This window comes from Drosophila mauritiana, chromosome 2L (assembly GCF_004382145.1).
Source record: "Drosophila mauritiana strain mau12 chromosome 2L, ASM438214v1, whole genome shotgun sequence".
Classification (NCBI taxonomy): Eukaryota; Metazoa; Arthropoda; class Insecta; order Diptera; family Drosophilidae; genus Drosophila; species Drosophila mauritiana.
In genome coordinates, this window is record NC_046667.1 from 18906140 (window position 1) to 18919258 (window position 13119).

The window sequence follows — 13119 nt, forward strand, 5'->3', positions numbered from 1 at the left end:
GTCTTATCAAGACCTTTTTAAACCATAATGCGTCTTACTAATTTGGAACAAGTACAAAAATCAGACACTATTGTAAAACTGAGAAGAGGTTATTGGTTATGGTGGGTTTTCCAATTTTCGTAAAGATATTTTGTTTTAGTAAATAAGAAATTGAAAATCCCATAGCTTAATTGTGTTAATTTCACAATCTCTAAGGACGTGTCTCCAGCTCCACTTAAGCTTGAATAAAGAAAACGATCTTGAAATTTAGCCATTTTATATAGAATCAACTTCAATGAGATAGATCACTTCCGGTCACCTTTGATACGCCCATCCGTCCAATACAAAACGAAAACATTGAAGCAAAATAAGTAAATCTAATCTTGCAAATACTAAACATTTATATACCTATCAATGCCAACAGCAACGTCAAAATCAAGGTCAATATATAAATGTATATATATACAAATTTGCATTTTTTTTAGCCTAAGCCAGAAAGGGAGAACGAAACTTTCTAATTAAAGAAAGCTTCGCTACAAGTCCCAACCGATAAGAAAGTCCGCCAACTTGACAATAAAATACACGTATATTATTTATATATTTTATACATATTCAATGGGAGCGGCTTGCTTTGTCAGACCGGAGTAAATGTTAGCCTAGCCACCAGTGGAGGGTCTCCGCCGATCTTCCTAGGAGTGCACCGAATACGAGGTGATCTTTCCGTTGTCGTTCACCGTGGTCTGGGCACCACGTCGACTGGTTCCGTCTCCGTTGCTGTGACTGAAGGACGAGACCGAGACGCCCTTGTAGCCACCGCCGCCGCCACCACCTCCTCCGGAGCTGCTGGAGCTGGAGAACGAGGATCCACCACCGCTTCCGCCGCCAAAGCGATTCACAATGTTGGGAGAGGCCTGAGAAAATTAAATTCCTATTAGTTAAAGCAGTCAGTTAAATATTTTTTTTAATAACTTTTAACTCTTCACAGATAAAACAGATACTTTAAATGCACTTTGATCGCATAAGGTACTTGGATTTCTTACCGGATTGGATGGGCTAATATAGGCCGTCTGGCGATAGCCATTGGAACCGATGGATCCGGATGCCGAGGCATAGCTGGGTGCATAGCGATGTGAGTTATACGATCCCGATCCAAATCCAGACCCGGATCCAGAGCTAGAGCTAGAGCTGGAGCCTCCTCTGTACCGATTCTGGCGCACTAGATTGTCGTGGTAGGCCTGCTGAGCGGCGATCTGTTGCTGGATGCGACTGCGCAGAAAAGGACATTAGAATAGGGAAAAGCATTCCGTACTATATTAGTATTGGGATTAGTTAAGGACTAGCTACTTGTATTTACATATCGTTGTCGTCGACAAGAGAAGCATCCGCGGATGCATAAGCGTTGCCAGCCGTGGCCAGACCAGTTATAGCTCTACAAGAACAGATATATTCAAGCGTTAGGTTTACCCTTAGCCCGCCGTATCACTACCCAAAGAACCCAGACAATTTATCCCCCGGGATGAGATCGATGCTCACTGTTGGTTGGCGAAGTTCTGGGCCAAAATATGGTTCGTCAGCTGCTGGTGGAAGAGATACGGATCGATGATGCCAAAGTTGGGCGAGGTGCCGCCATAGTCATCGTAATCGTAGTAGCCACCACCACCCCCACCGGTCCCCACATAGCTGCTGTGTCCACCGGCTCCTCCTCCACTACTGGCATACCCTCCGGCGTAACCGCCGGCATATGCTCGTCGTCTGCGGGTCGGACCCGTTTTTGCTGAAATGGAAAGCATGATGTGGTTGATAAAAATATAGTTTGCTTAATATTATTGTTACTCGTTACTAGAGTGTATACTATAACTACATATATGTTGTATGTACAGGTTCATTAGACTATTATATTTAGCATTGCGGAAGTTTGGTGCACATTAGTGGGTTCTCTTACCTCCCGATGACTCTTCGTTCAGAGCACTCATCACCACACAAATAAGTAGAACCTTCCACATATTTTTAGCTGGGCATTTGCGATTGGACTTTGGAGCTGGGGGTGTAAGAATAAAACAATGGAATCATTAAGAACTGGTTTGGAAATTAGTGTAAGGAGAACTTGTTTGCGAAAAGATGCATATTTCGAAGCCTATGAAATTTAATGTCTTTAAACGGAAGCGCGAATTGATTGCCTGACATATAGACGTCTAGATGGCTTAGTTGGCTTATATAAGATCCCACCTAGAGGTGGCCCAGCAGCATCTGCTCACAACTGGGAGCTGCTGCCTCATTGCCTCATTGTTGCCCGATACTTTCACAGCCATTGTCATTAGCCGCTCGGGGCAGAATCCATAAATCCGCTTGCACAAGCCGGTAATATGCGCGATTGTAACGTGCGGAATAGGGGATGCACTGCCGCCAGTAATCGATTCTTGGATGCCTGGGCGAGGGTCATTGGCTTCACTGCCTCCCCGCTCAACTGGACACGGAGCTAGAGCCTCATAGGCGGCAATTACAACCAATTCATATATATTTCTCTGGCCCAACCCACAACTAATTGCCCGTACACGATTTTCCCATAATGAATTGGCGAAAGAAATCAGAATCGGAGGCATGGTTAGGGGGAGGAAGGCCTGGCCATCCGCATCGAAAACAAAAAACCCCAAAATGTAAATTAATGGATCTCCATATGACTGTGTATATTATTGACTCAATTCGGCGGTTGCTCGTCTGCCAAACGAGAGAAAAAGAGAAGAACGAACCGGTTCTCACTAATTTGCTCGGAGTTTAGAAATGTATATTGAATATATATATTTTGTTTTGTTTTGTTATATTATTTTGATTTCCCCCATTTGCCACCAGCCATATGTAGTATATTTTCGATGCGCCATTTATATTCCAATCTGTCAACGTTTCGCTTATTCATTTCTTACAGAAGTTTATTAAGTTGGCATTAAGAGCGGGGATTTTTGTTCCCAACAATTGGTGCGCGATCCAATTGAATAACTTAAAGGCTGAGCAACCGGTCTGAAGATGATTTATAATTTTTGCTAATACACCAAAATATTAACAATTAACAGCTTTGTGCACGGCTCGCCTGAAACAAAGGAACTCGACTGAGTAGCAGTCCCGATGAACGAACGTGTTTTGTCATTTCGCCCCTGACTTTGATGATCACCGAATGGTTGAGCTCGCGTACAACATCATTAGAATCTCGCTGATAAGACCGACTAATATTGGAAACACTACATACACTTCCCAGTACGGAACCAAAACTGCGCAACGAATTGGCAAAACTATCGATGTTATATGGCCGTGATCGCCGATCGCCGGGAGAGGGGATCGATTTCCATATAGATAGAGATAGAGAGTCCCACCGCAAGATAGAGATACACAAACAAACACTGCGAACTCACTCACTTGACTCACTTGATTTGTTTATGATTCGGCGGTGGGTTCTTGACCAGTTTTTGTTTTTGGATTTCGATTTCGGATTCGGACTGGGATTCTCTCGCACTCGCCGATCTTCTGCACCGATCGACAACTGGGCAACGTCTGAGTCGGAACAGGTGGGCTCAGGTCCTCTTATAAACGATCGGACCCCTGCGGACTGCCCACGAAGATGATGACGAGACGCCTAGAGAGTGGATACGCTTACCGAATCACTCGAATCGGGGATTTATTATAAGATCTTATAACTGGGATGCTCGCTGGCTGAATGATTATAACAAAGAGAAATAACTTTAATTTTTACTTCATTTATAAAATCATAACTTTTTATGCACGGCTTAACTAGTTTTTTATTACTTTTCTATATCATCTCCCAACCATTTAGGACAAAATTGATATATTTATAGATACAACATTGTAACGCAAAGTGATTCAATATTTATTTAACTCCCTTATATACATATATATTTTCATATCAACTTTAATCGTAGTCTAGTAACAGATTTCATCTTAAAGTACTCGAATGTGTGTTATAGTTGGTACATGATCAAAAAAAACGTTTCACTGGGATCAATGCGAATGTAGTTGGCCATTATATCTGATTATCGAGAGGCAACACCAATTCCAATTTAACTTGGTTTACTCGCGCCAAGCGAACGCTTCAGTATCGAAGTCAGGCACTTGGTAACTAGGTGGTAATCCCCGGTGGTAATCCTCCTCAAAGCTTGGACTGGGCCTGCGGAATGATTACGTCACGCCACCAGGAGGGTCGCTGGAACGCCCCCTCATTGGTCATAAATTCGTTCTGCAAGTTCTCATAGAGGAGTCCATCCGCCCGGGCGATGACCGAATTCAGTGCGAAGTCGGGCGGCGAAATGGCATCCGCTACGCTAACGGCCACGTCCTTTAGTTTCAGGCAGCTGTCCAGCAGCAGTTGACGCACTGCAGCCGAGAAGTCACGCCCAGCCGCAAAGCCACCCACATAGAAGGTGGTCATGTGCTTCTCCAGCAGCCACATGGCATACACGTCGAACAGCAGGCGAAGTACGGATGCATATGGCGCCTCCACTGTCAGTGTACTAACGTGGTCCACATAGCGCGTCAGAGCATAGTACTCCGCATAGGCCAGGGACAGTTCGCGTGCTCCGGCCACCTGGGAGTTGTTTCTCGCCTCGAACTTACTGCTGCCCGCCGCCAGCTGACCCTCGATGTGAGCTGTGGTCTTGGCCATCAGGTGACACAGCAGCCACTCGTAGCACCTAAGGGAGACTGAAGGAAAACGAACTCTTTAATCAAAAATGAATATAGTAATTAATATAGTATCCACAAATTTTGGTTTCTCCTAAGCACAATTATCTCTAAAAACTATTTAGATACTTTTTCTATCTTTAAAATACACTTACAACTAGAATTAAGGTACTTACTACCCATAAAGCTGCACTTAAACATTTATCTACTTACACTGCCAGCTGTCTATTGGAGTTTTCTGCACCAAGGACGCGTAATTGAGAGCCAGCAACTCGCTTCGGCGCTCCAGGAACTTCACACTGCCAATGGGTGTCTCCAGTTCCTTGGCGCTCCACTGGCGAAGCAGCCAGTTTGAGGCCTGTTGACCTAGGACGTTGTTATCGCCCTCATAGGTGCACAGTGGATCGTGGTCGGTGCGCATCTGGCCGAGCTTAGCTGCTGCCAGATAGCCATGTCCTCCGCAGGCCTCTCGCGCTTCCTGGATGGCATCCCGTGCTGCCCAGGTGATCAAAGGCTTCGACGACGAGATCAGCGCATGGATCTCCGCAGCATTCTGGGTCTAAAATATTGCTTTCATTAGATGTGCTGTTAGCTACGATATAAAGATAACCCACCAGAACATCAAATCCATTGGAATCCGCCTGGGAACGCGCTATGATCTCCATGTAGGTGATTGTCAGCTCTTCAGTGGCGATTTTTTGAACGCAGGCAGCAGCCAGATAGGGAAAGATGCGATATTGCTGGAAATGGATTAATTATATTATTTAACACTCAAAAATATAAAACATAAAAGATAAAGAAGCGCTCTGGTTAAGATAATCCAACTAATTCAAATGGCAATTAACCCCACTTACATGCAGTTGATACTCCAGAATGGCCATTTCCTCGCCCTGACGCTCCGGGCCAAATTGCTTCCTCACTGCGGAGTAACGAACTGCGATTACGGCGGCACTGCACAGAGTATTGGCCGATTCCTGCATAATGCCAATGCGTCCGGCTGAGAAGCTCTCGAGTGCAGCCCCAAGGACTTTTCCGGGTTCGGTGAACACACTTTCGTAAACCCCCTCCGGAGTAACGTCACTGGTGCGATTGAGGAGATTGTCCCGGGGAATTCGATAGTTGGTGAAGACCACAAATCCGTTGTCAATGCCATTCAGGCCACACTTCTCCCCAATATCGCCGACCAGAACTCCAGGATATGAGAGCAGTGTCTTGGGATCGCGAATGGGAATCAGGAAGCCGTGGAGACCATGGTTCTGACCATCAGCTGTGTAGAGATTGGCAAATGTCATGGCCACCGTGGCCGTTTTACCCAGATTTCCCACCCAACACTTGGCCGCCTCGAAGTCCGGCGTATTGATCACAAACTCCTGGGTGGTCGGATCATAGGTGGCCGTTGTCCGGATGCTCTTCGTGTTGCTGCCATGCGACAGCTCCGTGATGGCCAGGCAGGTGATCACCTCCCGATTCCAGGCTGCCTCGATATATTTCTGGTGCTTCTCGGTTCCCATGGCACGGATGGCATTGTTGAACAGGCCCACGCCCAGGGCTATCTTCACCGACAAACTGGGCGAGTAGCAGGCCAGCGCCTCGTTGATGTACATCAGATACTTCGTTTTGGCTGAGAAGCTCAGGCTCTCGATCTCCTTGGGCACCAGGTCCAGGTGCTTCATGCGATTCACCTGCATGGCGCACAGGCGCTTCTGCTCGTCCATGGGCAGTGTGCGGGATGGGTGGGCGAAAAGGGGGTCATTCTCCAGGCGACGCCACACTTTGTACTACGAAAAAGGGACATATTAAATAGGAATACTTTTAAGGATTTAATAACAGGAGTAAGTGGGGTAACAATCTTATATATTTGTTATACATATGTACGCAAAGTTACTGAAGGGAAGCTGAAATATACATAGTATCTACATTAAACTTCATAATATAACTCACATGCATAAATAATAATGCTATTTGAAAATTCAGTTATTAATTATGAATAAAAATTATTTTGAAAATTTAAATTCAAAGTAAAAAAGTTTGTAATTATAACGCACAATAAAAGTGATCATTTTACTTAGCATGTCTTTAAGGCTTTATAAACCATAATAAACTAAGATCTTAATTTAAATCGTGAATCGTATGTAACAACTACTTATTGGATAATGTCATCAATTTACTTTCGAGACTCTAAAGACGTTAGCCATAATTCAGCGATTTGATAAGCTGTCACGTAAGTCACACAAGCCCCATGAATTTATTCCAGCACGTTCTCTTTCTAAGAGATAGCCATCCACTTACCTTAATTCGCAATCCCTGCTCCTTCTCGAATATCAGTCGCAATCGCTTCCAGTCAAAGTTGGCCCTCTTTCTGTAAGCGGCCAGTGGTCCACCGCTGGGAAGATCGGGAATAAAGCTTGTGTCCTCGCTGGCCATTGCGTGATTTTGTTTGATTTGATTTCTTGAAGAAGAAAGGAAATGGCAATGTTATCGGATCAGTGGAGCTGTTGACGACCAAGAGGCTATAGAACGACTGCGATCTAAGCCAAACGCTTAAATGGCCAAAACCAACCAGTTGTCTAGTCAGTCAACAAGTGGGGCACTCGAACTGTTTTATCTACAAGCGTGCAAGCGACTGAAGCCGTAGAAAGGAAAACCCTCAAGAGGTGTTGGTTTTGAAGCCATTGTTGGCCAGCTAAACAGTTTAGCATTCACTGTACTCAGCTGTTCTCATCATCATATGCACAGAGAGAAGTTTCAAACCAATGGGAATAGGCTTAGTCAAGTTCTGCGCCCAAAATGAGAACAGAATATAACAGAATAATTGTTTTTAAAACTTTATGTTCTAATAGATGTAGTTCGAAATATATTGCTATTAAATTAATTGCTTAAATATGACCAAGCTACTTTAGTTATTAGCAGCAACTCTAACAAAAGATTACTTAGTCGTCATAAGCAAACTATTATATATACTTCAAAGTATAACTGCCACAAAACTAAATTGAAAATTTTTACATTTAATTCATCACTTTTAACCTGATCCAAGGTCATGTCCTTGGAGTGGCAAAATGAGGTGGTGCGCATTACGCGCCAAGTGAAGCGCAATCTACCGCACCGAAATTTCCGAGAGATTAACTTTGATCGCGAGACCATAAGGCAAGGAATCACCCCCCTGACCTATGATGAGGCGCGCCGACTTAAGGGACCAGTTTTCGAGGCTTTGGAGGATGAGTTGCGCCGGGCAGGATGCACCATGCTGCCGGAGTTCCTCCACTGCCTGGCCACCAAGGAGAATGCACTTTTCGAGAGCCTAAATATCCGGGAACGGCTATCCGATGACTCGGAATTGCTCTACGGAATGGTTGATCGACTCCGCGATGCCGAACTGGCCGTTTGTCTGAACAAGCAACGGGGACTGAAACAGTGTTTTGGCCTATTCTTTGAGACCATGCAGCTGCTGGAGCCGTATCGTCAGAAATACGCATACGCCCTGGTGGCCCTCAATGAGCACATCATCTCGCTGTGCCGCAACATTGCCGGCCAGGAACGGGATGCCGCCGAGTACATATCCCGCATCTACTACATATATTCCTTGTACCTGGTGAACACGGGTCAGCGAACCTCGGCCATCAATTTCCTACAAATTGCCATGGATCTGGTGCGTGGTCACGTGTGGACCGCCGAGGTGGGAATGCCCGCAGGCAGTCTCACGCTCCACGAGCTGGTGGCCCAGAATCTTGCCAGGCAGCTCCTCATCCAGGGCAAGTCCATTGTCCGCCAGCATCCCGAGGATGCGGTGGCCATGGCCCGTCGGGCCACTGTCCTAATAGCAGAAAGTAAGTACTATTCTCGATGACTCTAAGGCCTTATTAATGGTTATTGATCCTCTTTCAGTTGGCAGGGATAAGAACATGGAGATTTTCTGCGACACTTTTCTGGAGCGGGCCTACTTCCTTATGGAGATCGGTAACTTTAACTCGGCGCAGCAGTGCCTGGAGCAGATCAAAACCCAGATCCTGGCCTGCACCGAATACCGATTCGTTAAGCTCAACATCAAGTACTACCTGATCCAAGGGCAATGTTCCGAGATGTAAGTAGATCCAATTATTGAATCGTTTCAAATTGCATAACTCCTTTTTAACTGAAAGTTTTGAGCACGTGGAGAAGGCCATTTCGTGTTACAAGCGAGCTCTTCGCTTATCCCGACTCTACACCCACCGCGATTTGGAGGCAGAGATACTTTTGCATCTGGGAAAGATCTTTGCCAAGGACACCCAGATGACAAGCATCGCTAAGAAATGCTATGAGCATGCCAAGCGCATCTACGTGGACTTTAACGATCTGCACAGCCGCAAGATGGCCAACTACCTGCAGGCCAAGTTAATGGCGGATGAAATCACACCACTTTACATGGCCATGCTCAAGTCTTCTACCACTCGCTATTGCGCCTTTTTCAACCTGCGTCAGTGGAAGAACCGCTGTCGTCCTTTTTGGAAGCGACTGGGTGACGAGATCATCAAACAGGAAACGGATAGCATCTACTGTCTGCTGGATGAGGAGAAGGAGGATCCTGGTCACGATGTGGCACCCTACGACGATATCGATCTCAAGACATTCAAACTGGCTGAGGGAGACATCTAAGTTAGCTCTGTTCTTGGGAAAAGTTTATTGATTGCTGCTCCTGATATTTCTTTTAGGCAATAACCCAAAATTATCTGAACGGGCTTTTAAGTTGGATCGAATAACAAGTTGATTTTCTTTCACTTACTGAGCTGGCTGCCGTAAACACACATTCTATTGACCCAATGACTAAAATTATTTACACGCATCAGAGTTGTGGAATCCCCTCGCTTAAGTACTGCCATAAACGGCCGGGTGTATAAATATATGGATGATTATCAATTCTTGAGTGTAATGCAAGAATTTATTGACTCCCGAAGTCTGAGTTATTTGATCACGCATTCGGCTGCAATGCCTTAATGTCTAAAAGAAAAATATAACTACCTGAGCTGAAGACCACCCAGACTTTCAATTACCCAGAAGCAGCGAACATGAATCGATAATGCGGTAATATAGTAACATCAAAGGTGAATACGATCAATACGGATAATCTATAAATAATTGTGAAGTGGCATACAATTCCTTATAGGTGATACAGTTATATCAGTTTACCGCCTTATCTTTATACTCGATTATGCGTCAACATTAGGTTGGTGGACTTTGATTTGTCCACTTTTTTGATTCTGAGAAATCGCTTATATTTGATAAGGAAAAGTACGAATTGTCTAGTAACTGATACCGATATCACCTTTTAAAATTCATTTGTCATTAACAACAACATGAGTGTGTACACTTAATTAAGAAGGATATATTTGCAAATAAGGGTTATTAATGAAGCGAATTCTTTAGAAAAAGTTGATAACGCAATAAATCTTTTATATTCATAAAATGTTGGCGTTTGGTAGCATATTTCATTTGCACTCAAAATAAAAGCGAATGGCCGATTCGGTATCAACCTCCAGCTAATTATAACAATTAGCAGTAATTATACCGGCAACGCGGCCGTCGCAGTGATAAGTTCTTATTGTCTAGGTTCGGGAACGTTTCGTTGACGAAATGAGCAACCGGCAGTAAACCAGTTTATATGGGTTTCTCAGAATGTTTAGTGCTACACTTAATTAGCACGACTCAATCTTCAGTTCGCAATCTCGGTTATGTACTCGCACCCAAAAGTCGTCGCAATCTAAATTTTTGCGCAATCACGAGGAAACCACGCTCCTCCACTCGGAGTTGTTTGCTTGCACTCGCTCGACAATTTAAGAGAACGATGTTGCGGCGCTTTGAAAAAGTAAATAAGTTAGAATTTTTAAGCGGAAATGGAAGTCGATAACCCTAAAAAAGGGGCGTGCGTAAGTCGCATGAAACAGAAATTATGAATGTGCTTGCATGCATGTGCGGCATACATACATATGTACATATGAATGTATGGAAATCCAAACAAACCCAGAAACTGCGATGAAGAAACCCAAAACTGATAAAGTTGCGATGGTTGGAGCAGCACTGAACAGCTGGCCGGCCAAGTGGCAGCAAAACTTTTGGCTTACGTGATAAGCCCAGTAGAAATTTGTGGCCAGGTGAGGATGTAATGAGTGAAACCCATTAGTCCGCCCAATCGCCATTGCGTGCCGATCGAAATTGTCACAATTTGTTGAACAACCAACCGCTTTTGATGGGGGTGCTGTTGTGAGTCAGCCTTGAACATGAAAATAGCCGTCGTTTATTTTTGTTTTTTTGTATCTATGTATGATGTACTCCCTTTGAATCAATCAAATTGGGCTTGGGCGACCCGGGTGACTTTTAAATGAATTACAATGCAAAGTGCAGCGGCTAATTTCACTCTTATTTGCACACTTCCCAGACAAATTAGCGCACAATCAACACTCCGACACAGAGGGCCCTCCATTGTGGCCAAATCAAGCCCAATTGAGGTTGATATCACGTACAGTGAAAGCCTTTCTTGATGAACTGAAGACTGCAATTGATCTTTGAACACAATTAAATATCGAATGTCCCAATGACAATAAAGTTTTATAAAAAACTTAGTAGTATAATATTTGTTTTGACGGGAATGTACATTATAGAATATCACAAATGGCACTATAAACACAAAGGGGAATAACTTCACTCACTGTTTGGTTATTATCTTTAAACAATGTTTTATTTTACGAACTTGATAACCACTCATATAGGGGCTAGAAGCAGCCTGCCTTTAACGGGAATGTCACTAGAGCTTTCACTGTACCGCCAGCACACCCTGTACGCGAGCGAATTGTTTGGCTAAGAAGGACTCGGTTTCAGTTTGCCTTCTCCCTTCTATTACATCACCGCGAAAACAACAAGTAGGTAGAAACGGTTTGGGTTTGGGGCGGCAGAGAGAGAGAGAGAGAGAGAGGGGGAGAGAGTGTTGAAAAGAATTGGAGTTGGAAAATTTGGGTCTGGGCCACGTGAGAGATGCTCTCGATGCATCTGTGTGCGAGCCGCCAACCTGTAGCGCTTCTTTGGGCCCGCCCTTATTGTTTTTTTCTCCCGATGGAATTTCGCCATGAGCAGATACGAAAATTGAACACTTTTGACCAGCTGAGCTCACAAGACCAGGGCAATTAATCCAAATTTATACATACTCTCGTACACACCCACCAACGCGGAATTTAAACAGCAGCAACAACACCAACCGGCACACGACCGTCGAGAGAACTGAGAATCGAACCGGGCAGCGAGAAGGAACTGGAGAATTGGGGAAAACACGAACCGACACGGCCAACTGATGGGAAGTGAATGAGCAGAGCGAGAATAACGCCGCCTGATTCACAGCAATACCAATAGTATGGGAACCCTACGGTCTTTCATAGGGGCGAGTCCCGCATGCACAGGGAGAAAAAAGAACAGATGGTTATCGAAACTGACAGTTTTTAATTTACCAGATGCAGCCTACCTCTTCTTACGAAATATTGCATAGTTCTCAAGAGATTGAATTATACATTTTTGGTAGGAAAGACACAGGTTAACAGCCCTCAGAACCACCAATAAATGTTTATTTATTAATGAGAAACATTTTTGTATATAATCCCTAGTTAGTATTATACGTTATTGCAAGTATTTCGTTGTTTTCTTTTACTCTTGATATTTTTTCTCTCTGTGTACTACATGCCCTCTCTCTTGGGGATGTATGCTGAATAGCGTTAGTGGGCGGGGGTCGTGGTGGGGTGTGGGAAGTGGGTCGATGAGAGCTGGCCCAGGTTCTTCTTCTTTCTCTAATTCTGCCTCAATGTCAAGTGCCTGTTGCCAGAGCGAGAAGGCAACACAGCAGTTGTTAACCGGCCGGCATCGTTATACAGTTGTGTGGGTGAGTACGCATCCACGAGATTCGGATAAAGAGAGCGGCAGAGATGCGAATGGCAATGCGCGATACGAGATACGAGATACGAAAACGAAACATTTTCAGCTAAATGAAATTCATTGGAATTTTACGCTTTTTGGTAATATTTTAGATACTCCTCTTTTTGGGAGTTTATCTTGGAAATCTGTAATGTGTTGATGTATTTAATGTTGGCTGTTTTAAGACTCTTAAAGAATATCATAAAATACCCTTTAAATTAACTGCTGGGCGAATAACTTAAGCCGCTTTATTGTTTTTACTTTTAGTTAAAATTAACTTCAAAAGTATTCCGGAATAAATTTAGTTAGAAAGCCATTTTTAAATCCTTTCCCGATTTAAGTGAAACGATCCAGTTTTCCATTAAACCCAATTCTACATTTAACTTTACATTTTCTATTCTTTCTGCCCCAATAAGAGTGCCCTTGTATTTGTATAACAAGCTTTTTACGGCGCCATTTGAATAGGCAACAATTAAAAATATGAGTCACGACGAACAGAAATTATTGCATGCTTTACAGTAACTCATTAATTAA

At 43.9% G+C, this 13119-nt stretch overlaps 3 protein-coding genes across 9 annotated transcripts; 1 reads left to right on the forward strand and 2 right to left on the reverse strand.

Moving 5' to 3' along the window:
* Window positions 1–558: 558 nt before the first annotated feature.
* LOC117150410 (heterogeneous nuclear ribonucleoprotein A3 homolog 2) lies at window positions 559–3534 on the reverse strand. Of its 4 annotated transcripts, none has more exons than XM_033317275.1 (6): window positions 3394–3534; window positions 1922–2017; window positions 1513–1753; window positions 1334–1408; window positions 1020–1245; window positions 559–890 (listed from the first exon to the last, which is right to left on the reverse strand). In XM_033317275.1, exons 2-6 carry the CDS (start codon window positions 1980–1982, stop codon window positions 669–671), a joined length of 825 nt encoding a protein of 274 aa, XP_033173166.1. In that variant the 5' UTR covers window positions 1983–2017; window positions 3394–3534; the 3' UTR covers window positions 559–668. The 4 variants fall into 4 exon arrangements, with proteins under 4 accessions (XP_033173166.1, XP_033173167.1, XP_033173168.1 ...); XM_033317276.1 differs by having other exon boundaries at window positions 3385–3534; XM_033317277.1 differs by lacking the exon at window positions 3394–3534 and adding an exon at window positions 3218–3311.
* A 303-nt stretch (window positions 3535–3837) lies between these two features.
* Window positions 3838–11971, reverse strand: LOC117143517 (peroxisomal acyl-coenzyme A oxidase 3). Of its 4 annotated transcripts, none has more exons than XM_033308260.1 (6): window positions 11848–11971; window positions 6952–7111; window positions 5517–6440; window positions 5277–5402; window positions 4876–5221; window positions 3838–4683 (listed from the first exon to the last, which is right to left on the reverse strand). In XM_033308260.1, the coding sequence occupies exons 2-6, from the start codon at window positions 7084–7086 to the stop codon at window positions 4133–4135; spliced, it is 2082 nt and encodes a 693-aa protein (XP_033164151.1). In that variant the 5' UTR covers window positions 7087–7111; window positions 11848–11971; the 3' UTR covers window positions 3838–4132. The 4 variants fall into 4 exon arrangements, with proteins under 4 accessions (XP_033164151.1, XP_033164142.1, XP_033164134.1 ...); XM_033308251.1 differs by having other exon boundaries at window positions 11844–11971; XM_033308243.1 differs by having other exon boundaries at window positions 11832–11971.
* On the forward strand, window positions 7501–9853 carry LOC117143541. Its single transcript, XM_033308281.1, has 3 exons — window positions 7501–8486; window positions 8545–8740; window positions 8799–9853. Exons 1-3 carry the CDS (start codon window positions 7700–7702, stop codon window positions 9289–9291), a joined length of 1476 nt encoding a protein of 491 aa, XP_033164172.1. The 5' UTR covers window positions 7501–7699; the 3' UTR covers window positions 9292–9853.
* Window positions 11972–13119: the final 1148 nt, after the last annotated feature.